Genomic DNA, 26,895 nt, shown 5'->3' on the forward strand with positions numbered 1-26,895 from the left:
CTCTCTACCTTTATTTTACCCATTTTTTGTATTAACTTTTTCGTAAAATTATTGGGGTGAAGCAGAATCAGCGTTGCTCTTTTGTGGGAAGAGCAACAAATCGGCAGCAGAAAACCCAACCCAAGGGAAGCCCTTCCCTACACCACTTCCCAAAACCCAAGGTTTTTTTTTTAAGTACTCAGTTAATTTTTATTATTATACGATGATATTCATGTATGATTGAACACCTAATACATTCTTATTTAGAAATTTGTATGAAATTAAAATTTTGGAAATTTTGAACATTGGGTAATTTGGGTTATACTGAAGTTGTAGAAGGGTTATGAATTTGTCATTTGTGGGTTTTTTTTATGTTGATTGTTGGAGGTTATGCAAAGTAAGGGGAGACTTTCTGTGTATCATGTTTGGGATCTTTGAAGTTGAATTGTGAAGAGTATTAAGTAATGTTAATTGCCAAACACACCTATGGAATTGGTATTTACACTTTGGATGAAGAGGTGTTGTTGCTGTTGTTTTTGTTGATGTTATTGTTGTCTCCTCATTTCGGTTTTATGCATAATTATGCTGCTGAGATTGGATGCTAGAGCGTGCTGAAATTTAGCTTGAAATTGGTATTCACTCTTTGGATGAAGAGGTGGTGTTGCTGTTGTTTTTGTTGATTCTGTTGCTGTCTCCCGTATTTCGGTTTTATGCATGGTTATGCTGCTGAGATCGGATGCTAGAGCGTGCTGGAATTTAGCTTGGAATTGGTATTCACTCTTTGAATGAAGAGTTGTTGTTGCTGTTGTTTTTGTTGATGCTGCTGTTGTCTCCCCATTTCGGTTTTATGCATAATTATGCTGCTGAGATCGGATGCTAGAGCGTGCTGGAATGTAGCTGCTTGTGGCATTTTGCTGGTATGAGTGTGTGTGTATATGACCATAGAAAGATATGAGGTTGGAATAGAAGTAATATGATGTTTGGGCTCAAATGAGACAAAAGCTTTCGTTTTTAACTTTTAACTGTATGACTGATGTATCAAAGCCAGGTAAATTGTAAACGGTTTGCTTTAGCTTCGTCGTTGTGCTCTCCATTGGTGACTATGGATTAGGAATTTAGGATTGTACTTTAATGATGATATAATACTGATACTTCACAAGTTTAGCTTGTCCTCCTAATAACATGAAGAATTCTATAGAGCTTGTAACATCAAAATTACTTACAATTTCTAAACTGATTTGCAGTGCTTGGTAAGGTAAAGGATTTCCTAGGATTAATTTCTGAAGCTAACAAAACTCTCCAGCTTAATGCAAAGGTAAGAACCAACAAACCTTAGTAAAAGGCGATTCTTGAGATCTTCAATTTGCACCTCCTAACTCCTACAAATGAGTACATTTATATGCAGGACAAACCTGAGGAGTTTGATATTGAAGTTTTGCATGGTAATGAATCAGAGTACATTGAAATGGTATTGCTAAATTTTCTCTCATCTATTATTCAATATTTGGTGAGATTAAGAGGAATACGTCAGAACTTACTCAATAGCTTAAAAATGTAGGAGTTGATGTTGGGTGTTGCTGATCTTCAAACTCCAGAGGCCATGGAAGCCGCAGAGGCTGCAATGGCTGGAAACCAACCAGTTGTTGATTTATGTACCAATGACAGCTCTTCAGAATCAGAAAGTAGCAGTGATGATGAGGAGGATGATAGCGATGAAGATGAAACTTTGAAGGTTGGTTCTTCTAAAGAACATTCAGATATGCTGGTAGACGGTTCTCCAAGACAGCAGTCAGAAAGTCGTACAAAGAGAAAACAGCCTAAGATTGTTGTGCTCCCATAAATCTGCTATTTCCTTTGAAGATGAGTAGCAAATTGGAGATTCTGCTGGTGAAGATTGTTTCAAATTGAAAAGAAATTGAAGATTGTTTCAGATTGCTACTTCCTTTATACATAGATAGCTATTGTTTATTGTTATGCCCACATTATAGTTGGATGTTTGGAAATATGTAAACTTCCAATGAACAATTTTGCTTTTATCATATGCAAAGCATGTACCTCTTGTTTTTGCTCTTGTTTCTTCATTGTTAGCTCTGCTTTCCTAATTTCTACGTTATTAATTTAGGTAGATTACCACTTAAGGCCATTCTTTACAAGCAAATTTTCTCTCATACATTATGCAGACTTTCAGCCTGAAATACAGATAGTTGTACGGAGTATTATACAAAACCTATACTTAAATTCTCATCAACAAAATAATTGTGACGGAGTAGCATCCAAAACTCTAACACCCTTACTCCCTTAGTAAACACAACTCCTCCTTATAGGGATGGCTATTCGGCAAAAACAAACACAAGCAAGCTGCACTGCACCCATATATAACAAGAAAGGATGTCTTTTGGAGATAATTTGGAAAGGTGAGATAGTTTGTTAATTGTTATACATAAGATAGGGCTCAGTCATTGCACGGCATGGCCAAACAAAACATGGTTTGGGTCATGGACCAGATTTGAGCCACGGTCTTTCATTAATAAAGCACGACATGACACAACACGATTAATAATGACACTAAAATAATTGAAATTTGACTTAAATACGATAAAACACATTAAAATAAGTATAACTCGGCTTTATTGCCATCAAAATAAGTAAAACCTTAACCGCAAATAAAATGTCACATCACTAGAGGTTTAAGTCATGCCCAAACACGACCCACAACCCACGACCATCTTTATACCGTCATACATTCATTGAAACTGTATTGCCCAAAAACACTTACAGAGTGCTACGAGCAGCTTCTTGAAGCCCTGAAGAGTTGAAGGAAAGTCGAAGAAATCGCTAGAATCTTCCGAATTCAACCGAGTAGCCGATTATTGCTGCCATGGCGGGTGAAGAGAGAGAAAGCAAAATGGGGGAACCCATGGAATGTGTTGCATCCCCCACCAATTCCCAGCAAACTGGTATAATTTTATTTTTTTTACTCGCTTCTACTTTTCTTTGTTTCCTTTGATTTATGCAATTTCAATTTCTATGAATATTTATGAATTTGTAATAGAAATTTTTGTTTGGATTTTGGTAGTTTTAAATTTCATTGTGGTTTACTTGGTAGTAATGAAACTTGTATACATTTTATTATAATACCCTAATTTAGTTAGTGGCCTTCAAATTCTTTGAATTTTAGATACCAAATGATGATGTTAGGTAAAATTTCAATTTAAAAGTTGAAAATTTGATCTCAATTTAGCCCTTTATGTAACTATTATTAATTTGAACTATGCTTAATAGATTGTGGTGGGATATGTAGCAATTGATGGTGTCGATAAAATGGGTATGTAAATTATCTAACTATGATTAATTGCTGCCGGAATTTCAGTTTCTGATGATGATGAAATAGATTACTCCATCAAACCCGAGTTTTATGATTCTGATCTTGATGACAAGGATGAGTCATGGGTGGCTAGAAAAAGGAAAGGTCCACGAACAGACGCTGTGCTCAGCTGTCCTGCTTGTTTCACCACTCTTTGCTTGGAGTGTCAAAGGTAGGTTGTTAAATACCTGAATCATGGTTTTTTGTTCCGGCGTGTTTTGGTGGGAAAACAACTATATGATGAAATCTTGATTGTTATAAGTAATGTGCAAGATTATTACAGCTTAGGATTTCGATGTGAAAAAACCTCTAGATCAATGCTGTCAGTCAATTCCAGTTACTCGATAATATAGCATTGTAAGTAAGATGCAGAGATTAATATGATGTGCCTGAAAGAAAAGAAGGATAATGATTCTCAAAATTGTAAGCATCTTTTTTTTTTTCCCTGGCTTGCTTCATTCCTCGATGGGCTTATACAAATGCTTGCAATGAAGGATATCTTCCATCCAAAGCTTTATACATGAAATAGTTGGAGGGTATCAAATATATCATCTCGACATCTTTACTAATCTTTTATGTATCAATATCAATCCCTCGTTAAATTGATGTTAGTCGTATGAAACATCCTACATTTCATGATCATCTTGAAGCTGTAGATTTTACAATTTAGGTAACACTATACTCCGTATATTTATATTAGAAGTTTGTGAAACCAAGCTACTCTAATCAATTGAGATTTATGCTGACTATTACGTATGATACAAACACATACAAAAGCTTGATGTTTGTCAAGAAGCAAGAAATCATCTCGAATTTCCACATAAGTCGGAAGATAGAGAAAGTAAGTGTGTGGTGAATTCATTTCAGCTTATATTTATTAAAAAAAAAAAAAAATAATAAACGGAACTTGTTCTCATATAAAGTATATTAGTAGAGAAATTTTCTAGCTGTTCTATACTTCTAAAGAAGTGTTTTGCCATATTTTATTGTAATCAATCTTTTTATTTTACCCTTTAAGAACAGGAAGAGTATACGTATGCAATGTATTCATCTTATGTTACATTAAAACATTCTGTTTCCATAGTGAAAATATTCTCTAGTTGTTTTTTTGATGCTATCCTATTTACTTTTCTATGCTGAGGGAATACATATTTGTACTGTTTATTGTGCTCCCCAGTATTTGCGTCATCCTTTTTTAACTGATTAGTGAAATGGTCTTGATACGGCTATATATAATCATACATGATTAAGGCATGACTAATGTCTAATGTAATGGTTGTAAGTAATTTTTAGCGCACTTCTTTGTTTACCAGACATAAAAGTTAAAACATTCCCAGGTAGACATTCCTTCAACATGTTTCGCATACAGTAATGCGTTGATAGGTGAAAACTCAGAGCTCCTATTGGTTATGAAAATACAAGTTATTTTGAGGATGCACTAATGGTTGTTAGGAGTGGCATTAAGGACACAAAAATAGGATTTATTTGCCTAGAAAATACAGTGATGGAAGGTCATGGAATACCATTTTTATTTTTAGAAATGGCATAATGTGTTTAGGCATAGCCATGATTTTATCTTATTGTCTTTCATTATAATTTATTATAAGAGATAAATCATTCGTCAGGACTTCCACCTTTAGCTTAACTTTAAGCTTTTTGACTGAGTTGGTTCTCTTGTATAGTAATTAGGCCAGAGGATCTTTGCACAACTCTGGCAAGAGCTGATTGCTAGCAATAATAGAGTGGAATTTCTCATTGCAAAGAGCATTTGCATGAGTTGACAAAATTATTGATTACTATCCTTTGGTGTAATCTGATGAATACATTAATTTTGTATGCAAGTGTATTCATTAGCAACTAGGATGTCATGTTTGGTATATGATCTCTTCTTTGCATGAATTCTGCCTAGATGTTCTTGTATTTCATTGAGAAAAGTTGTTTTGGTTTTCCTTGCAGGCATGATATCTACCTGACCCAGTACAGGGCTATGTTTGTAACTAACTGTGTAATTACTGCCAAAATGGTGTTTCCACAAGGAAGCAAGAAACGGCGAAAGTATAGGAAGGCTAGAGAGCCTATGGAAACTGAAGAAGCAAGTTCGACTAGTGTTGAAGCAGTTAGGCAAGCTTGCTGCTCAGTTTGTTCTACAGAGGTTGGAGTTATTGACAAGGATGAAGTTTATCATTTCTACGACGTTCTTCCAAGCGAGTCTTGAGTCCTACCATTACATTTCCTCATTTTATATCATGGAAAGATCCAGTTCTTAACTGCCTGTAACTCCTTGTGCTTAATCTGCTGAATTACTTTTTCTGCTTGTTTTAGAACAAATTGCTCTCTAGTTAGATGACTAGTTAATATAGCAATACCAGTTTTCATCTTCCGGGTGATTTTGTATATATTCTTCTTTCTCATGTCCTAGAACAGGCGAATTGCTTCTAAAAAAATCCGCCTGTTCCAAAGACCCATCGTTACTACGACGTAAGATTTTGCTGCTAATCGGTTCCATATTATACATTCCTCTCAAGTAGCATGCACTCCATTTCTTGTTTAATTTCCCTCTTTTGGCATATGTGGTGTTATAGAAAAGTAGTCACGAGGTCAGGGAAAATATGAAAGTGAGAAATATAAGCATATAAGCTACTTGTACTAAATTGAATAGTAATTACAACTTAGGCAGCGAGCTGGTTTAAATCAATATGCTCGAATGCTCGATTCTTATATTGTTTTCTGAGTTAATTGCCTACAGATTACAGGCTTCGGTATAAAAGATGAAGCAATGAACCCTAAACCTTATTCAACAATTGTCTACTGATAAATTAGTAGACAACGTAGAAAATACTTTGCACGCATATGTATTATGGACAAATAGCCTCAAGCTTCACAGTTCCTTAGTTTAGTATTGCAGGCCAAATAATTGGAAGTTAAAAGGTAAGGGTCGCAAAAGGTGAATCCCAAAGAAATATTAGCATTAGATCTAACTCATCTAAGGTATGCTCATTATCATTGCAAAAATCTTCGGTATATCAAATACTTCCTCCGTTCTTTTATTATTGCACCACTTGCCTTTTTAGGAAGTTTCACAAATATTACATCATTTCCTTTTTAGGAAAAAAATTATTTGTGTTCACACTATAAATACTCAACATACCCTTACTTTTTACACTTACTTTTTAGTTTATCAATATGTCACATGTGCAATTTTGTATTTTTACCTTTCTCTCTCTTACTTTTTTCCACTACCAAAATATTTGCACCCAACCCCTATGGTGCAATAATAAAAAAACGGAGGAAGTAGTACTTATCGAAAGATACGTCTAATGCCACGCGGTATAGCAACTATCAACTTATCGAGTATCAGCTTTTCTCCATCAAAGTGTAGGTAGTATACAATAAAGTTTATAGACTTATACAATCATTGAATCAATGTGGATAATTGAAACATATTATGTAAAGGTACCAAGTTGAAGTCAAATAGGAGGATTTTTTACTTATTTAGTTGCGCAAAGAGCAGTCAAATCGTTTGAAAGTTTAATCAGATTTAGTCAGGTTGGGTCATTTCTCATTTCAAGTTTGAGTCATAACTAGTGTGTCGATACAAATAAAATTTTGGTTGGAGTCATTTCAGTTAATTAAATCGATCTCCGGCTGAATCAGTTTTTATTGTAACAACTCTACACATACTACGTACATGATGTTAAACTTAAAACCGTTGCAGCCTGGGCTCAAGCTCAATGCTATAAGGCCCACAAGTCCATTACACAGCGCATTGTTCTTTCCTGCGTCAGAACCTTTTGCCCCACTTTCTCTCTCTTTCTTCAGACATTCTCATCCTCTTCACCTTGTTTTCTGCAAAGTGCAAACCACTTCCAATTCCAGATTAAAACTTGAAGGTAAACCTCTTTTTAAAGTTTTAAAGGCCTAAATTGAAAACTTTAAGGAATTTTGCATCATTCTTTTTGTAGTTCTATGTTGTAGACCATAATTCTTATCAAATGATCAATGAAAATTACAACTTTACTAACTAGCTGTTCAATTTTTGGTAGTTTTTGCAGTTTCAATTTCACAAGAATTACTTATATTTGGGGAATTATTGAAATCTATGGAGTCAAAGGCGCCACCTTGTCATCCTACTTATGATTTGAAGGCTGTCATCAAACTTGCTCTTGCTGAAGATTCTGCTGATAAAGGTCCCTTTTTTTATCGCCAATTTCCCACCTTTGTTATTTATTGTTTAATTTATTTAAATTCTGCTATAATGGGTCTTCATGAATTTAGAATAGCCCTTGAATTTAAGGGGTGACAGTTTATGGGTTGTTTATTGAATTTTGGGAAAGGGTGTTTAAAATGAAGAAAAAAGATCATGAACAATGGTTTTGTGTGGCACATTGAGATTATTTAGGACATACAATTATAAAGTTGGTATTACATACAAGAGTTTGGGTTGTTATAATGTTATTAGTCCATTTTTGTATAATGGTTGTCAATTGAGAATGGTTTGCTAAGAGGGTGGTCTATGGGTGTTTTTTTATCAAGGGCATCTTCATCTAGGAAAGATACTTCGAATTTAATTGCATCGTGTATTCGTGTTGATGATGAGGTCTATAAATAAGTTTGTGTCGCCGGTCTAATTGCAAGACATGGAATTTAGTACAGGTTGGAATTGACTTGAATTTAGATGGTACAATTGTATAGTTGTTGGAAATGAGATGTACATGTCTTGACATTTTAATATGCTACTTTCTAGATGGTTGGTTGGTTGGTGATGATGTCCTGAATTTTTATAATCAGAAATTTTTTCTTTTTCGTTCACTCTGCTGAGCGTAGTCTAATTGATAGGAAGAGTTCATATTGTACTTTAGGGCCTTGTCATTGAGTTGAATATATTTGTCATCCTACTCCATATTACAAGAATTTAGAGGGTATCAACTGAATGAGTTTAGAAATGGTCAAGAGATCAAGTAGTACCTTTAGATGAACTATCTGTAACAAGTGGTGTCAAGCTTATGATCACTCCATAACTTGTGAATCATAGAAGTTTGAGCATTGTCCTGATCTGACGGTTGTTCTTTATAGGGGATGTGACATCTATGGCCACAATACCGGCTCAAATGGAAGTGGAAGCCCAATTTTTGGCAAAAGAGGATGGAATTATTGCAGGTATTGCCCTTGCAGAAATGATATTCCATGAGGTGGATCCTTCCCTAAAGGTTCGATTGCACCATTACATTTTATTGACATAGTGTTGCTTGTTCTGCTTTTTTTTAGTCCTCTAAACAGTACATTATCTATCAGGTGGAATGGTGCCAGAAGGATGGGGATCATGTTCATAAAGGGCTGAGATTGGGGAAAGTGTATGGTAATGCACTGGTGACATTGAGCATATCATTGAAAGAATATCCGAAATTTCTTTCCCATAATCAAGTCTATGTTTTTGTGCAGGAAGAGCACATAGTATCGTAGTTGCTGAAAGAGTGGTTCTGAATTTTATGCAAAGGATGAGTGGGATTGCAACCCTGACCAAGGTATATGTTAATGTAGTGATATAGGGAGCACAACTGCATACTGACCTTACAGAATGCTTATTATTACCTTGATGCTCTTCTCAAGTGCATTTGACTTACAATTACCAAATATTTTAAATGAGTTCAATCCTGTTCACTTGCATTATAGATTTAAACATGCCAGTCGTTCATTTTGGTCGGTTATTAATAGATATTTCTGATTAGCTCCTGGCTCCAGTATATAGTGAATTTTTTTTTTTTTTTTGGAACATGTACAGTAAACACCCTGAAATAATTCACATGTTATTGTCATATATTTTATCAAGCCTTTAAACCAGAATTTTGTGATTAATTGTTGGACCAGATGTGTTAGTGAACTCACTAGTCTAGTTAATAGCTTTGTTGGTTGAATAGATTGTATTGATGTATTCACTTGCTTCAAGGAAACAGAACTAAGAGAGCATGACTACTAAGAAGAGGAAAAGGACCTATAAGCTGTGGGGTGAAATCTACAAATAAAAAATTGTAATTGAGAGATGTAAATAGTTGTTCGGCATGCTTGTGCTACAAGATTGATTTTGTTTAACAGATCGTGGTGTCTAAAGTATGCTACCCACTGATATCACTAGGCTTGCATTATGTGCTAAACTTTAATGGGTGCTTTGTGGAATTTGGAATAGTTGTAGGATTTGAGTATTTGTTTTGTTTCAGCTCATGTGTGACAAAATAGCTAAAAGTTTTATTTGTCTTCAGGCAATGGCTGATGCTGCAAGTCCTGCTGTTATTCTGGAAACTAGAAAGACAGCTCCAGGTTTACGCTTGGTGGATAAGTGGGCGGTGTGTATCTTTCTCCTGCTAATCAAATTTTGTTGATGTTCCAAGTAATGTTGTTGACCTTGGTGTTCTTCTGCTGTTAGGTTCTAATTGGTGGAGGGAAGAATCACAGGCTTGGTTTGTTTGACATGGTGTTGATAAAAGATAATCACGTCTCAATAGCAGGAGGTATCACAAAAGCCCTGAAGTCCACAGACCATTATTTACTGCAGAATAATATCCAGATGGAGGTTGAGGTAGTAATTTGTTCTCCCTTTTTCCAGCTAGCTTGACTTTGGCTATGCTAAAACAGATGTGTACATAATTTATAGTAGGTGAGGCAAGTGCTCTGGAGGAATGTTGTAATTAAGGCAGTTGTGTCCAATATTTGTAGCACTCTGATCCTGCTATGTTTGAAACAGGTAGAGACCAGAACCCTGGAGGAAGTTAAGGAGGTGTTAGAGTATGCATCCCAGAATAAGACTTCCTTGACGCGGATCATGTTGGATAACATGGTTATCCCACAATCTAATGGAGATGTTGATGTTTCCATGCTTAGAGAAGCTGTCAGAATGATTGATGGTAGATTTGAAACTGAGGTAGCTCCTAATCTACAGCTATGTATTGCCACTTGGGAATTGAAATGTGAATATATTTTCTCTTATGCAAGAAAAGTTAGCATTGATGTGACATTCTATCTGCATTTTAACCTGTACATTTGATTAATGTATAAGTAAATATGGAAACAAGTAAAATATACCAGGATTACAAATGCTACTGCTAACAATCCTCCTCACCTCTTTTTTCACCCCCAATCAAATAAAAAGAAACCATTCATGATAAATTCTTTAAGAATTGTTAGTTAAAGGGAAAAGGAAGCTGTATCAGCAGAATCAATCTTCAGACATGCTATAATAAAATTATAAAAATACAGCCTTCAGGTGCCTATTAGAATGAACAAAGAAGGATGGCTTGAATGATATGTGAATACCATATCTGATGTTGTGTATTAGCAACTCTAGTTACCTTTGACTTGCAAAGTAGATTACGTGCTTTCGTTGAATGTTTCTAAAGCTGTTACCTTTGATCTTATTTCTATTGTTTCTGTATGTTGTGGACCAGAAATAAATGTTCAATTTTACGAAATGTTGGTTGATTCTTGACATGTTGGCAGATTTTTACCAGTCTGGGACCAGATACATTATGTAACTCGTGAGGTCCTTTTTTTCTTTTGATTAGTAATTAGTAATATTATTTTTCTTATTCATATCATAACAGGCATCTGGAAATGTTACACTTGACACAGTACACCAAATTGGACAGACGGGTGTGACCTATATTTCTAGGTAAGAGCAAAACCTTCTGGTTTTTATTATTGACGGCATGTATCATCTGGGGTTTTGATATTTTTGTGTTTAAGACTTGCGGTCCTGTAATTTAATTCGTTGAGCATGGTATGGTAGAAAAAGGATTTGAAAATGAGGCAACCAATTACCCTTTCGTGTTATTGAAGGATGCTGATAACTTAGCTTCTTTCATGGAGTGTTGTGGATGCTCTTCCACCCCTTGTTTCAAATTAATTACGTATGAATTTGGTTGGAAACGCAAAGATAATATGAGTTTGATCTGTTTAGCTTGCTGCATTCCTTGATTCATGCAAATTGGTCATGCATTAACTGACCCTATAGGTACTTTAAACAGATTGAAACTTGTGAGCTCCTAAGAAGTGTTTTTTTTTTTTTTTTTAATATATCCTAAGAAGTTTACCTTATCAAATTATAAAGTGACCTATTATAATGAGATGTCTAAATTATGAAATAGGCCTAGTGGCTTACAACTGTAGTTTTACTCGCCACATTCATGGTTTTAACCTTCTTATTTTCGTGTTGTCAGCTTTGCTCCTGTTTACTACAACTCTATACAAGTAATCAATGCATACTCTTTTTCTAAATTAACCATTCATATTATAAGAATATTCTCTTGATTCTGCAGTGGTGCTTTGACACATTCAGTGAGAGCACTAGACATCTCCCTTAAAATTGACACAGAGCTCGCACTTGAAGTTGGGAGGCGTACAAACCGCGCATGATCTGTAGCCTTGGGAATTGGTATGTGGTGAAATTTACCTCCACCCTATTTTTACGAAACAACTTTCAGTTCCTGCTAATAAATGTCATGAACGCTGACCAAAGAGCAAAGTGCCCTTTGTTTACTTGATACCCTTGATTATACAGTTATACTGCACTAATAACATGTAGTTCAGTCCTTGTATCCGTACATAATAACATTGCTGATGCTCATCGTAAGATGCTGTCTTCACTATGCTTCCCCATTCTCCCTTTCACAGTACGACTGTTTTACCTAGACTCCACCATTTGCAGCCTCATACTAGTTCATAGTGTGTACGACTATACACACTTTGGCGGAGCTTGATGGTGCTTAATACTCCGTATACCGCCCCTCTCATGTCTCTCTCTACAAAAATTCTGTTATTTGGCATTCTTGTATCTTGTTGGTTTGATTCTGTACGGAATGACTATTGAGCAGTTTTGATTTTACATAATAAACTAATATAGTGATTTTAATTTCCTTCTTTCTAGAATTTATTCTTCCATTTTTCGTAAGATTGTGCATCAAATTTCTGCTACTATATTGCTACAAAATGGAATGATACATTATAAGCTATTTAATCCATTGTGAGCTTCAACAAGATTCAAACCCATTCTAATAGAAATTTGTGAGAGTGAGGGATAGCTCAAGTGGTTAGAGCTCCCCTCCCGGTCCCAGGTGATCCTAGGATCGATTCTCATCACCCGCTTTTGTGGCTCTCTAAACACCAAAAAAATAGAAATTTGTTGTAGGGTTCTTTAAATAATTTTCTAACAAGCATAGACCAACATATAATTATTACATAGTAGTGTTATTTTATAACAACAAAAGCAAACTCTAAAAAAAATATCACAAGCAAACACACTCGTGTGTCAACCCTAGGAGAAGTAAAAAGGGCTTTGGGTCCTATAAAAAGGACCCATTTGGACTCCCTTATATAATATGACCAAGTTCAACTTTGGGTCATAGTTGGGGGCCCATATTATACAAACCAAACGACAAAAAATCTCTTAAGAAATTTTTTTAAAAAAATATTTAGAAAAAAAAAACTAGGAAGCAAGACATTTGGATAATCTTCAAAAAAAAAGGTGTTAATTAATTATGCAACATGCATGACCACCCAAAATAATACAAATAATAATTAGATTGTAATCAAATTGTTTAATGTGATTGCTTGGATGTATTAATCCATACTTTTGATTATTAAAATTAAAACAATTATAAGCCAAAGGAGTACGTCAAATCCTCTAGCATCATTTTCAATCATAGTTGTAATTAATTATTATGATTGCCATATCTATAGTGGTTAGTGAAAGTAATCATATATTTATTGTTTTTTGAGAGAAAGAAAATTAGTCCTATTATAATAATCCAAATATTTGGGGGACAAAGAATGCACCAAAAAATGCCCTATTTGATATAATTAGGGCTGTCAAATTTCAAACCGAAACCGTTTAACTGCCCGAATCCAACCAACCCAAATGAGAACTGAACCGATTAAAAACCGTTTCTTTGAAACCGAAAACCGACCCGAACCGCATTTTAGTAAATTGAAACCGAACCAATCCGAGTAATGTTAAACCGTTTAAGAACCGAACATGTTAACAAATCGAACCAAATATAAACCGAACTGAAAGAAAACCGAACCGAAAAAGAACCGAACCGTATCTAACCCAAAATCGATTCCAACCCGAAACCGTTTGAACTGGCATAAAAACCGCTTACACCGAACTGTTAGCAAACTGCTACTCGTTTGCACCGAACCATTTAAAAACCGAACTGATTGTAAACCGAACTGCTTATGAACCGAACCGTTTATGAACCGAACTGCTTATAAACCGAACCGTTTATGAACCAAACCGCTTATAAATCGAACCGTTTACAAGTTTTTTTGTATGTAATAATAATTTTTTTTTTGGTGCACTTTTTTATGTAATTATATGGATTAAGTATTAGAAATCTTAGAATATATTTAGCATATATTCCATACTTATCAATTTTTCTTGAGACCATATACTTATCATATTAATTGTATATATCTTAGTAACTTAGTTAATACTAAATTCCCTTAGAAATAGCACTTCGTTAGCTAATCCGTAAGTATTGACTTTAATTTGGTTTTTGGGGAATAATCTGCAATTTTGGTTTTTTGGGCAATAACCTACAATTTTTTGGCCTTTTGGGCCTTATTCATCAACATAGCAGTATTCCAGTAGCATAATAGGATTAATAGCATTAACAAGTTATAAAACTTCTAATTCAACAAGTTTCAACTTAACAAAACCAAAACAAACTAATCCAATCCATACACATAATTAAACAATTTTTAACAACAAAGTAACAAAATCAAACCAACCAATCCATACAAACAAGTTTTAACAACAGAATTGTACAAGTTTTTAGCATAACAAGATTAACACCAGCACCACAATCTGCAGCAGAATGGCAGATCAGCAGCACTGCAGACTGCAGCAGCAGAATGGCAGAACTGCAGCGATGGAAGAAGAGCAGCAGAACAGCAAAATGGAAGAAGAGCAGTAGCAGAATGGAAGAACAACAACAGAACAACAAGTAAGCAGCACAGCAAGTCAGCAGAATAGCAGTAAGGAGAAGAAGCAGTCAGCAGTAGCAGCACCCTATACTTATCATTAGTGTAAGAAATGAAGCTACACTTTTCTCACAAAAAAAAAAACAAGAAAGCTTGAATTAAGCAACACAATATAAATTAAGCATCAGTAAAATAGCAACATCCATACCTTTCTAATTAGATGCAAAACTTTCATCTATCACCTCTTTACCAATTTCAAGGACGTCTTCTTCAATATCACAATCATAACCACGTAACCAATTTTGTGTGGTAACCAACGCCTCAACATTCTTAGGCAAAAGTGCACTCCTATACTTGTTTAAAATACGACCACCCATGCTAAAAGAAGACACAGAGGCTACCGATGTAATAGGAATGGCCAAAACATCCCTAGCCATAATAGCTAATATGGGGTACACATTAATTTGAGATTCCCAATACTTGAGAACATCATAATTCTGCCCTTCAGTTGATGGTTGACGAGGAGTATTCAAATAATTATCAATCTCCATCGATGGTCGATTTAGGCTATCATCAACATCAACATCCTAGAAAAGTGCAAAAAATATGCTTTTATTAAATAATAAAAATTAAGACATATAATTATTATTTTAGTAAACCACAATAAACAGAAAATGATTACCTTGAATATATCATCATCATCCAAGAGACTATTTGATTTATCAACCCCAATAGGGATGGAGGGGGGAACAATTGTACTTGACTTAAAACCGGAACACATAGAAGAATAAAAGTTATACAACTCCAAAAGAGCATCTTTAATCACCTTCGCCTTTTCAACACATGCCTCCTCAACATAAAGCACTTTCAACATATTCGTCAATCGAAAAAGCTTATAGCGAGGATCAAGAACAATAGCTATTGAAAGGATCAAACTATAGTCATCCCAATAGCCCTCAAACTTTTCAAGCATAACTTTTGCCATGGGTGCAAGTTTAGGGTCTATATGGGCTTTAGTTATTGTGTGCTCAATTTTCAAAACACTAGCAAAATACAAATTTGCGGTAGGATATTCAGAACCAGAAAATAACATAGTGATTTCATAAAATGGCTTTAGGAAATGACATATTTTTTCAAGGGTATCCCATTCATCATCCGAAAGTTTGAATTCATAACCCATATACTTATCGATAACCACTTTCAAGGCTTCCTTTGCTTCTAAAGCTTTTCGGAGCATCGTATAGGTGGCATTCCAACGAGTCACAACATCAAGACGTAACTTACCGTTAAATAGACAGTTAACCTCAGAAAGAGTATGCTCAAATTGAGTAAGTCTAGAGTCCGAAGAATCAATATATTTACAAAGCTCGCGCAATTTTTGAACACTACTATCAACTTCTTTCAAACCTCTTTGAACAATAATGTTCAAGACATGAGCTGAACATCGAATATGAAAAAATTTACCATTACAAGGAAGAGGAAAAGTCAACATTAAATCTTTCTTCAAAAGTTTAACCATAACATCCATAGATCGAGCATTATCAACAGTAATTGCAAAAGCTTTACCTTGAAGGTTCCACTCCCCAATAAGTTTAAACACAAATTTTTCTATCTCAACACCAGTATGAGGAGGACCACAATATCTAAAATTCAGAATTTTAGACCTTAGACACCAATTTTTATCAACATAATGTGCAGTTAAAGTGAGATAACCTCGATTAGTGCATGCTGTCCACAAGTCACAAGTGAAGCTAACTCTACCTTCAATTCCAGAAAAGATTGCAACAACAAGGACTTAAACTTATCATGCTCAGCAATACAATATTTCAACATAGTGTTTCTACACACATGCTTCACATTAGGATTCAGATTCGTAAAAACTTCCCTAAGGCCATGATGCTCCACAATATTTAAAGGATAGGAATGCAAAATTATAGCTCTAGCAAGCAATTGTAAATGACGAGTTTGATTAAACGTAGGATCAACAACACTTTCAAGATTTGCAGGATGATGTATATTTTTACCCATGCATGCCTTAGTATGAGCTTTACAAGTGGAAGTACCAGCCTTACCTGGTGCTTTATATTCATTACCGCAAACATTGCATCGCGCATATCTTATCGGAGCAAGACCAACAATCTTATCAAAAAAGGTGTAATGCCTCCACACATCTGATGTTCGTCCACGCTTACTACCACTAGTGGTAGTGACTTGTTGCTGAGAAGAATCTTGATTCTGAATAGTGTTTTGAGAATCTGAAGTTTCTAAATAATCTTGTCTGTCCTCATCATAATTTTCATACCCTTGATCCATTGCTGAAAAAACAGGATCAAAACAACACATTTCAGCCTTATAACAATTAATTGTCCCTATCAATGCTAACACATTTAGGTACTTTTTACACTCTAGTTAAGAGTCGAAAACCCATTACATTGAGATGTACACTTAATAGTGAAACCAACAAATAGAATAGAGAGTGAAAAGTCATTAATCCCATATTATTTTTCTATAAACGCTAATAAACTCAAATAATCAAATTTCAGTAGCAACCCATTAATTTTTAACTACTAGAAAATTAAATAAGATGAACCCATATTATATACTATTACCACTAAATTACAATTATACAGTTATATACTCATTAAGGGGAATTATAACTATAATAATGCAAAACGTAGTGGACAACTATGTTATATAGTGTGGTAGCTTAGAAAACCTAAATTTTAATGTCAAATTTGATTATTGGTCTTTCACTCTTTCCTATTCAATTCTTTAATCTTGATTCATTTTGATTGATATGCAAACAATAATGCAAAGCAGTCAAGAAATACAACCGTCAAATACTAACTAACTTAAGATAGACCACTAATCAGAGTTATACAGTAAACCACTAAATTACAATTATACAATTATATACTCATTAAATCAACTACAACTTTAATTCTTCTACTTCATAAATCAGATTAAATCAGTTGCAAGAAGTACGAGGAAGAGAGATATCATACCTGGACAAAAAAAGAGAGGTTTAGAGCAGCAACAACACTGATAAGAGAGGATTAGAACAGCAACAACACCGATGAGCAGCAACAATGAACGAAAGGCGCCGTGAATGAATTAGGGAGAATTGAAAATGAATGAGAGAGACGACAAACGAAGAGGCGCCGTGAATGAATGAGTGAGATCTGAGAGGAGATGAGAGAGAGAAAGAACTAGGAGGCGTGAAAGTGAAAGTGGAATTAGGGTATCAAAATGGTTGAGATGTAAATCTAACCATTGATTTTTTAATCTATGGTTGAGAATGGTGATCCGTGTGTGTTGTGGGGAAAAAAAGCTAACCGTAGATTGTTTTTAATCTATGGTTGAGAGTGGTGATCCGTGTGTGTTGTGGGAGAAAAAAATTAACCGTAGATTGTTTTTGATCTATGGTTGAGACTGATTAGATGATGTTTTGTGTGTTGTGTATTCATTTGATCGGGATCAGTCTCCAAGGCGCGTATTAAAATATCTACGTAGTATATCTTTATTTTCATACAAGTAAAAATTATAAAAACGTTATATTAATAAAATATATAATGATACAAATTTAAAAAGATCACTCATGAAGTCATGAGTCATGACTCATGAGTCTCGTGACAAAATTAAGTTTTACTGTTTTATATATTAGTGGTAATTTATGGTCAATATTTTCAAAGTTTGACCCCAAAAATGACAAAGGGACAAAATAAAGGGACGGATGGAGTATTAAAATAATAGTTATAGATGGTGTAGATCATTATACTTAAACTACACGAACAATGATCCTAATTTAATTTAAAACAACAGCTCAAGTTATTGATCCAATCAAAATAATGTTCACTAATTTATAACTTTGTACTAATACATACGAAGTATTTAACTATGAGATGGTTAGATGCTATGCGTTAATGTGTACATACGATCGATTGAACTAATCAATATTACCTTGTTAATAAATCATTAATGTTTTCTTTCATTACACAAATCAAACTACTTTGTAATATCTTCATAATTTTATGAAAATATATAAAGATAAATGAGCCATAATTATCAGTCTTGTTGATTAATCAAGTATCGAATTACCAAATTGCAAATTTCCATTTAATAAGAACTCATCAAATCATGACTATGACACTAGTATTTAAATGATTAAATAAGAAACATATAACAACCTAGTTGTAAAACAATAATACATTAATTCACTAACTTTTATAATCTACTTCGTAATACACTAGTAAGATCAATATGACTAAACTTGAAACAGAACATGATATATATTTATAAAATCAATGTGAATTTGTTATAATATGATGCCTAAATATGAAATGATGAAGTCTTTACTTTATATAAAACTTGTTAACCAGCAAATACTATCAAATTTCAAACTAAAACCATTTAACTGCCCAAATCCAAACGACTCGATAAACAATTGATTTTTTGAAACCGAAAACCGACCCGAATCGTAATTTAGTAAACTCGGAATGGAACCGATCCGAATAACGTTAAACCGCAGAAGAACCGAACTAGTTATAAATTGAACCAAAAAAGAACCGGATCAGTTATAAACTGAACCGAAAAAAACCGAACCAGTTATAAACCGAACCAAAAAAGAACCGAACTGTTTCCAACCCGAAACCGCTTCCAACCCGAAACTGTTTGAACCGGGATAAAAACTGTTTACACCGAACCATTAACAAACCGCAACCCGTTTGCATCGAACCGTTTACTACCCGGACTGTTTACAACCCGAACCGAATTAAAACCGATCAAGATTAAATCGAAACCGAATCGAACCGATAAATATTTAAACCGAACTGAAACCGACCCGCGAGACACTTTAACCGATTTAATACCGACCCGATTTAATACCGAACCGATTTCAAACCGAACCAAACCCGAACTGTCAAACCGTTTGACAGTGCTAGATATAATGCATATGTAACTAAGTGCTTTTATGTAACGACATTTTTGTTATTTATAATTCTATATGATGTATGTTTGATTTTCGTGTTTTTTGGGAGCAACTCTTGGATTAGACTACCTTAGACTAGACTAATTTATTGTTTATTATTAAATTTGCTAATAACAATTATTTGGCAAATGAGTTTTTTTTTTTTTCCTTTTATTTTGGGTGCATCATTCATAATACGAAGTACATGATGAGTATGCCTCACCTAATGTATTTATACTCTATATGGCAAATACTGTACTCATTAGATATTTCATATTTCCATAACCATAACGTCTATATCAAATTTTCGCAATTATGCATTAGTTATTCTCGTTATATGTTCATATGTATTAAAATATACATCTTGGTGCAAGGTAGATTAAATGGTATTTTGTTCATTTTTATGATTATTGCACACTTGGTATTCATTTAATTACTCCGTATCAAATTGGCAACAACATAACCTTAGATATAGCCAGCCGATAGTGGGCCAAGAAATATTAAATGGTGATTATTTCATGAGCTATACTATACTATTTATTTCTTGCCATTTTAGTATTGATTATATGTGTAAAAATAGTGGTTTAAGTTTGATAACACTTCTTAATCAAATCTTAGTAGCACCTTATTTTATAAGTAGATGGTGTAGTATGTGTCTATGTGACCCAATAATTTGAGCAATAATAGGATAATAATCTAATGAGAGATATTGTTTTAGTTAACTGCTACAAACTTTGAATCCAAAGTGGGTCTAAGGGTCTGTTTATATTTACTGAACTGAGCTGAACTGAACTGATTGGAGCTGAACTGAACTGAACTGAACTCATTGGAACTGAACTGAACTGAATATTTTATGAGAGAGGGAAATTAAAAGCTGAACTGAACTGAACTGATTGGAACTGAACTGTACTGAACTGAACTGAACTGAACTGAACTGATTGGAGCTGAACTGAACTGAATTGAACTGAAAATAAGTAAATATGAACGGGCCCTAATTTGCATGGTTTGGAAAATGATGGAATTAGTTTTTATCTAAAGTTATTTCTGAAATGCTCTTATTTGTGTGTAAAATCGTTTAACAAAAAAAAATTTGCTTAATTTTGTCTTATTTGAGCTTATCTAAAACCATATTGGTTGAAATAAGTTAAAATAATTTAAAATTAAGTTGACTTAACATGGCCTTAGTACATAAATGACGATTCTTCTTAAGTGAATGATACCCTTCTTAAAAAATACTACGTATGAAGTACTAAGAGCCTGTTCACTTCACGTTAATTTCAGTTCAGTTCCAATCAGTTCAGTTCAGCTCAGCTCCTAATTTCCTTCTCTCATAAAATATACATTTCAGTTCAATTCAGTTCAGTTCAATTTAGTTAAGTTCAATTTAGCTCAGCTCAATTTAGTAAATGTGAACACGCCCTACATAAGTATGTATTACATAATTACAAGGTTTTCTTTCTTTCTTTCTTTTTTTTTTTAAGAGAGAGAGTATGCATTACAGGTTAAATAATTATAAGTTTTTGGATTTGGAAATCAATAAAGTTTTTTAATTTACAAAACCAAATAGAATTAATTAATTAATTAATTAAGGGTCTGTTCACATTTACTTAATTTCAGTTCAATTTAGTTCAGTTTAGCTCTTATCACTTCAGTTCAGTTCAACTCTTAATTTTCCTCTCTCATAAAATATTCTTTTCAGCTCAATTCAGTTCAGCTCCAATCAGTTCAGTTCAGCCCCAATCAATTCAGTTTAGCTCAGTTTAATAAATGTGAATAGGCCCTAAGTCTATTCATGAATTAACTTGCATTCTATAAGGACATATATCTTTAATTTTACATCCAAATCTTTGCTCATGCTGCAACTTCCTATCAATAATGACACTCCCATGCACTGATGCACTTCCAACTTTCCAAGGACGTTGATTAGATCACATAATTACTTTACAAAATAGGAACGAAAAAGTATTAATTTTAATGTAGTTTTTAAAAATTAACCCTTTAAACACACCATCAAATGTAAATGTATTACTTTTATCCCCAGAACAGTACTTAGATAAAAAATAATAAAAATAATAATAATAAAAATACCCTAAAACTCTCTCAAAACTAAACAAGCCTTTTAAGTCATTTTTTTTAAATACAATTGTTTCATTATTCTTGTACTCCGTATTTAACAAAACGCTAACTGCGTATTATGTTGGAAAAGGTGGGCCACAATGATAGAAAACAAAATAGCTCAAAGGTCAAAAGTTGTCACTAATTTAAAAAATTAATTCTTGAGATAAAGCTAATGTTGACTATAATTGGACGAACTATTATAACTACTACTCGTATACAGATTACATAGTATTGATGTCAAAAAGCTGACAAATACAGTATTACAAATAACTCACCAATAAATAATGACCAGTACTAATGACAACTAATCCAATTATTATAATTATTAATGTTAATAAACTTTACGGAATGCCTGAAGTTTAAAATACATGAGTAACCAATTAAATTTAATATCTCATAATTAAAATAAGTCTCCTTTCAACCATATATCTTATCCAAAAGAAAAACAAGAGTTAAAGTGTCTCGTTTCACTTTTAATCAACAAAATTTTTAATATAGTATGGTATAGCCACACCTATATACTCGTATATATAATATAACATTGATCATCACGTAAAATATTTCCTATAGCTTACATCGATTTAAAGCACTCATACTTGTTGAATAACAACTTTGCTTGTAAACTCGAGTTTGCGATTTGATCTCTCCAAGATATGTTATTATAATATCATGTGAGCACATTCACCTCTGCGTAGCTATGAGCTATGCACCGCAAGTCCGCAAACACCACTATTTGGTAGTCCATTTGCACTGAAAGAAGGCATTGCGTCAGTTTGGATGTTCGGCGGTAGATAAAGATCATCCAATTAATAGAGAATATCATCCAACCAATAAAGGATATCATAGACACAATCATAAATGATATCATATAGCCAATAAAAGATATCATCCCGCCATAATATTATATAGCCAATAGAGAATATCATCCTCCAACCAATAGATGATATGTATAAATGATTGGAGGATATTAATTATTTGATGGAGGATATGTATAACTTGTTTGAGGATATATATAACTTGTTTGATGATATGTATTACAATGCCGGAACCTCCATTGAATGACTCATACTAAAGGTAATGAGTATATTATAATTTGCTCATTTCTCAACCAAAATACATGCATTTGTCGTCAAAATGCTCACAATTCAACATACAATCATATGGGACAAACAATTTCAACAATTATACATCGCATAAGAGAGCCCCAATTTGATTTTTTGGGCATTTTTCGAAAAGTTCGAGAATTAAACTTTCTCTCTCTTCCGCCATGAATGACCTAGCTTCTCTCCTTCAACATTGATGTCGTCATCGTCATCGTCGCTTACAGGGAGAAAAGGAGATTCACCATTGTTATCGTCATTGTCATTTCCTCTAGTCCTCCGCCTCATGAGTTATTTGGTCAGGCTTGACTGACCTAATAGTTTGTGTTGCACTTATAATTTTGGAATTCACATTTTTATAGTCAAAATTTATTCATACTCGCAAATTTATCATTTCCTCCAAGAGTGACTTGGGTTCGATCCTCACCCCGCCCCCCTCCTATGATAGGAGGGGCACCCCTGTATATATGTATAAAATCAATTATGATAATGTGTTTTACGCTTTTAGCTCAGGCAAACTACTACGAAGTAGAATAGAGAAAAGAGAGATTACGTTCAAGGGTAGCTTTGTGAATTATGATGCATGTCAAAGTGTGAAATGTGCACCCCACTAGAAAGGTAATTGCCAATTTTCCATGCTGTTGTAATGTTTTGTATCTTGTCATCTTGTGTGTTTAATTGAAAATTACTTGTGCAATTAGAAATTGGAACCCACACTTTTATCCTAAGCTATTTTTAGAAATTGACTCCTATAGTCCTATATATATAGCAGAATTAGTAAGACAAACAATGAGAGTTAAAATTTGTTTATAAATAGTAAATTTTTCTTTTATTTTTATTATTTTGATAAGTTATGGTATAATCTTGAGAGAAGATTATCCTAACTTTTTGTTTTACTTTTTACTTTTTTTTAAAAAAAAAAAAAAAAACAATGACAGTTAAACATTTGACCATATAAGTCACGTGATTATTAATCATTAAAGGTATAATAGGTTTAATAAATTTTGACTACACTTTTTTTAATTTTAAATTTCAACATTATTGTAATCTGTGTATAAATAAAATTATAAACCTGTTCAATCTTGTTCAATCCATTTCATTACCCCGTATTAATTTATCATGTCTAAAAAGTTCTTTTACTTATATATAAAATTACTAAATATGGTCAAAGGGTTTGTAAATTGTGACAAGTAAATTGAGACATATGGAGTACAATTTAACCAACTTTCATTTAAATTACACCTGATCCTAACAAATTAAAGATCTAATTCTAAATTAATTAATTGTACATCTCTACCTTATACTGTAAAAAATACAAACTTACACTTTGAATAGTGCGTGTGATGTCAATTGTACCCTTCAAAATGTGTATTTATATATATACCCTTATTAATATCTACGAGTTTTTTTTAATGAATAGTTTTTGGACAATTTATTTTATATATATACCCTTATTAATATCTACGAGTTTTTTTTTTAAATGAATAATGTTTGGACAATTTATAGTAAAGTGTTTAGTTACTTATTATTTACCCTCATTATTGATAATACACTATATATATATATATTCCTTATTAATGCTATCAATAACTAAATTTGTGATATAAGCCAAACAAAAAGAGATTTCAAATTTGGCTAGCTATAAGCGCGCATCACACGCGTTAGCTGCACTAGTAATCTTAAAAGTGCTTTGATCAACAAATTTTAATTTATTTAATTTCAAACAAGTTTTTAAAAATTAGCTTCATTATTACAATAAGCAAATGCTAATGCATATAAGTCATAGCATTCGATTAAAAAAGAGCCAAATCCTAGAAATTATCATATTTTATCTATGAATATTAAGGTGCTTAATCAAGTACATGCCAATGATTGGTAATGGTATAAAATAAAAGAATATCAAATAAAATAAGCATGTTTATCTTTACACTATTTGTCAATTATCTCTAAAGTTTTGAGGGGAAAGAAAAGGTAACAAATGGGATGCACTAGTGTAAAGATAAATTTAGTTGGTGAAGAGAATCAAGAGATGAAGTGTCACCCTAAACCAACTGGATCTATGAGACAATCACATATATTATTTTTATTTTTTATTTATTTATTTATTTTTTATTTTATTTATCATCGACTATTTATTTTGAACTTTCAATAGTTTGCCTATTTTTTACTTTTAGGTTATTATTGAATGAAGAGACATACGATGTAAGAATTTAACAAGATAATTTCAATTTAGTGAAAGGAGCTTGCACAAAACGCGTATAGTAGTGATTGTTTGCTAACTTGGACTCTTTGAGTAGAGGTGGTGGTAATAGAAGTTGACTTGTTTCCAACTTTAATTAGGTTGGTTTTCTTCATTTGAGATAAGGTATTCTTAATTATTATTATTATTATTATTATTATTATTATTTAAAAAAAACCTATAAAGTCAATCAATTTACAATAAATTGGTGGGGAGTCGAGATACAATCTGGGCCCCACCCCTCTAGCTATAGCGAACCCGATCCTGCTGAAGATATGAGTAGTCGCACGAGCACCAATATCCTCAGTCTTAGCGAACGCCTGAACCCGCTTCAGCAACGCAACAATATCCTTCTCTAATTCCCCCAATGAAGAAAAGGAGAAAGGAAGAAAACCATAGCCAATAGCCCTACAACGCGCCCCATACTTGTCCCGCTTCCGCTGAACCGCCGCAGACACAACACGACCGGAAACGAAGCCAGACAACCCTGATTGTGTCAAAGGTGAAGACCCCGTCAAGTCAACACTTAAATCAAGGCCTCTATCCCAAGAATAAAGCAACAAATTTGCTGGACGAAGAGTCCCGTCGATCCCTCAAGTCAACCCAACGTTAACTTCCTTTCGAGCAGAAATCCCAGACCGAAAACAAATATACAAGAGTGTCACGAACAACGTTGCGCCGATGTTTAATACCCACCATCCCAGCACAAGACACAACATGATCCCCATAAATATCCCCATAAAAAATCCTTGAGCAAGCAGAACACGGTGTTGAAATGGAGAACAAAGGAACACCACCCAACCTGTAGCAAAGAACGCCACGGTAAGTCTTACCATTCATAGTCTGACCCAAACCCGATATCGGGACCGTCCGCAACCTGGACGAAGAGTGATCCCCCTGTTGAGACTTCCATATAAGGCAACCTGACGCGCAGATAAGGAGACATTAGCCCTATTTACAATAATGTATAATGGGCAAAAAAAAGGAATCAACATATCCTTCAAACATATGACTCTTATCATTTACAATTAATTAACGTTTTATCACATACTTGTATCGTTTTATTTGTATTTTTTTTATCATTAAATATATTTAATTTCAATTAAAAATATCAAGAAAATTACATATTATAAATTACACCATATTACGAATTGAATGTAATAAGACCTAATTAGATTTGGTCAAATTAGACCAGATTAGGTCAAATTAACTAGCACTGATATCAAAGTGGAATAACTACAAGAATTAAGCAATAATAAGAATATTTGAGTGCTAGTTGATTTGACCTAAATACTCAAAACTATATAAATACAAGTTTTGAGTATATAAAAGAATTTTACTAGCACATGAATATGTTTTTCTTAATAGATAAATCACAAATGATGGTCGAATAAAATTAATAGCAACTCCAATGGCAAGCTAATTGTCAAATTAGTTTGTCATACTACATAAGCTTTTAAGCTAATTGTCATTTTAACTCCAATTACTAGCTAATAGCTTAATATATAAATGCACAACACCTCCTAAATTTACGTTGATAAATTTCATTTAATATATTCTAACTTGTTTTATTTTAGTCAAACTAATTGCATTTTCTAGCTCCAATGGTTAAGCTAGTAGACAAAGATTATTTAATATTGCAAGCAAATCCCTAACTACAACCATTGAAGTTGCTCTAAGTAAATAGTGCAAAAGTAGTTATGATGCAATAAAAGAAAAATAGAGGATTTTTTTTTATTTATTTATTCAACATACTCCATCTAAATATTAAATCAAAATCCAGTACTTAAAAAAAATAAAAAAAATAAAAATCCTCTCCTGTTTCGGGGTTTTCTGATGTCCTGCGGGAGAGTTACAATTCCGAGACTGGAACCGGACGCCTGTACCTGCAAAATAACGGAGACTCCTGGTGGTGGGAGCTCCGCCTCCAACGGTCAAGTTAGTACTTGATTAAGGAGTAATTAATGCGGAAATTAAAGTGATTGGGTCTCTTTAGGTGAGAGTGTTTAATGTAGGTAATCTACTTTGTTAGCGAGATCAGCTGGTTATTACTGTGTGTAATTAATGTGTTTTTTTCGTAATCCCCCTTAATGAGGATTAAGGGAGGTATTTATAACCTTGGGAAACGTGCCCATCCTAGGTTTAGGTTAACCTAGGG

At 33.6% G+C, this 26,895-nt stretch overlaps 2 protein-coding genes across 3 annotated transcripts; both read left to right on the plus strand.

Moving 5' to 3' along the window:
• Nucleotides 1–2,600: 2,600 nt before the first annotated feature.
• Nucleotides 2,601–5,855, plus strand: LOC110702105 (E2F-associated phosphoprotein-like). The gene is made up of 3 exons (XM_021879761.1): nucleotides 2,601–2,936; nucleotides 3,350–3,515; nucleotides 5,300–5,855. The coding sequence occupies exons 1-3, from the start codon at nucleotides 2,858–2,860 to the stop codon at nucleotides 5,556–5,558; spliced, it is 504 nt and encodes a 167-aa protein (XP_021735453.1). The 5' UTR covers nucleotides 2,601–2,857; the 3' UTR covers nucleotides 5,559–5,855.
• A 1,239-nt stretch (nucleotides 5,856–7,094) lies between these two features.
• On the plus strand, nucleotides 7,095–12,246 carry LOC110702106 (nicotinate-nucleotide pyrophosphorylase [carboxylating], chloroplastic-like). Of its 2 annotated transcripts, none has more exons than XM_021879763.1 (10): nucleotides 7,095–7,233; nucleotides 7,387–7,530; nucleotides 8,417–8,550; nucleotides 8,636–8,699; nucleotides 8,783–8,865; nucleotides 9,598–9,681; nucleotides 9,762–9,914; nucleotides 10,080–10,256; nucleotides 10,936–11,003; nucleotides 11,650–12,246. In XM_021879763.1, the coding sequence occupies exons 2-10, from the start codon at nucleotides 7,443–7,445 to the stop codon at nucleotides 11,744–11,746; spliced, it is 948 nt and encodes a 315-aa protein (XP_021735455.1). In that variant the 5' UTR covers nucleotides 7,095–7,233; nucleotides 7,387–7,442; the 3' UTR covers nucleotides 11,747–12,246. The 2 variants fall into 2 exon arrangements, with proteins under 2 accessions (XP_021735455.1, XP_021735454.1); XM_021879762.1 differs by having other exon boundaries at nucleotides 7,138–7,233; nucleotides 7,396–7,530.
• Nucleotides 12,247–26,895: the final 14,649 nt, after the last annotated feature.

Source organism: Chenopodium quinoa, unplaced genomic scaffold (assembly GCF_001683475.1).
Source record: "Chenopodium quinoa cultivar QQ74 unplaced genomic scaffold, ASM168347v1, whole genome shotgun sequence".
Lineage (NCBI taxonomy): Eukaryota > Viridiplantae > Streptophyta > Magnoliopsida > Caryophyllales > Amaranthaceae > Chenopodium > Chenopodium quinoa.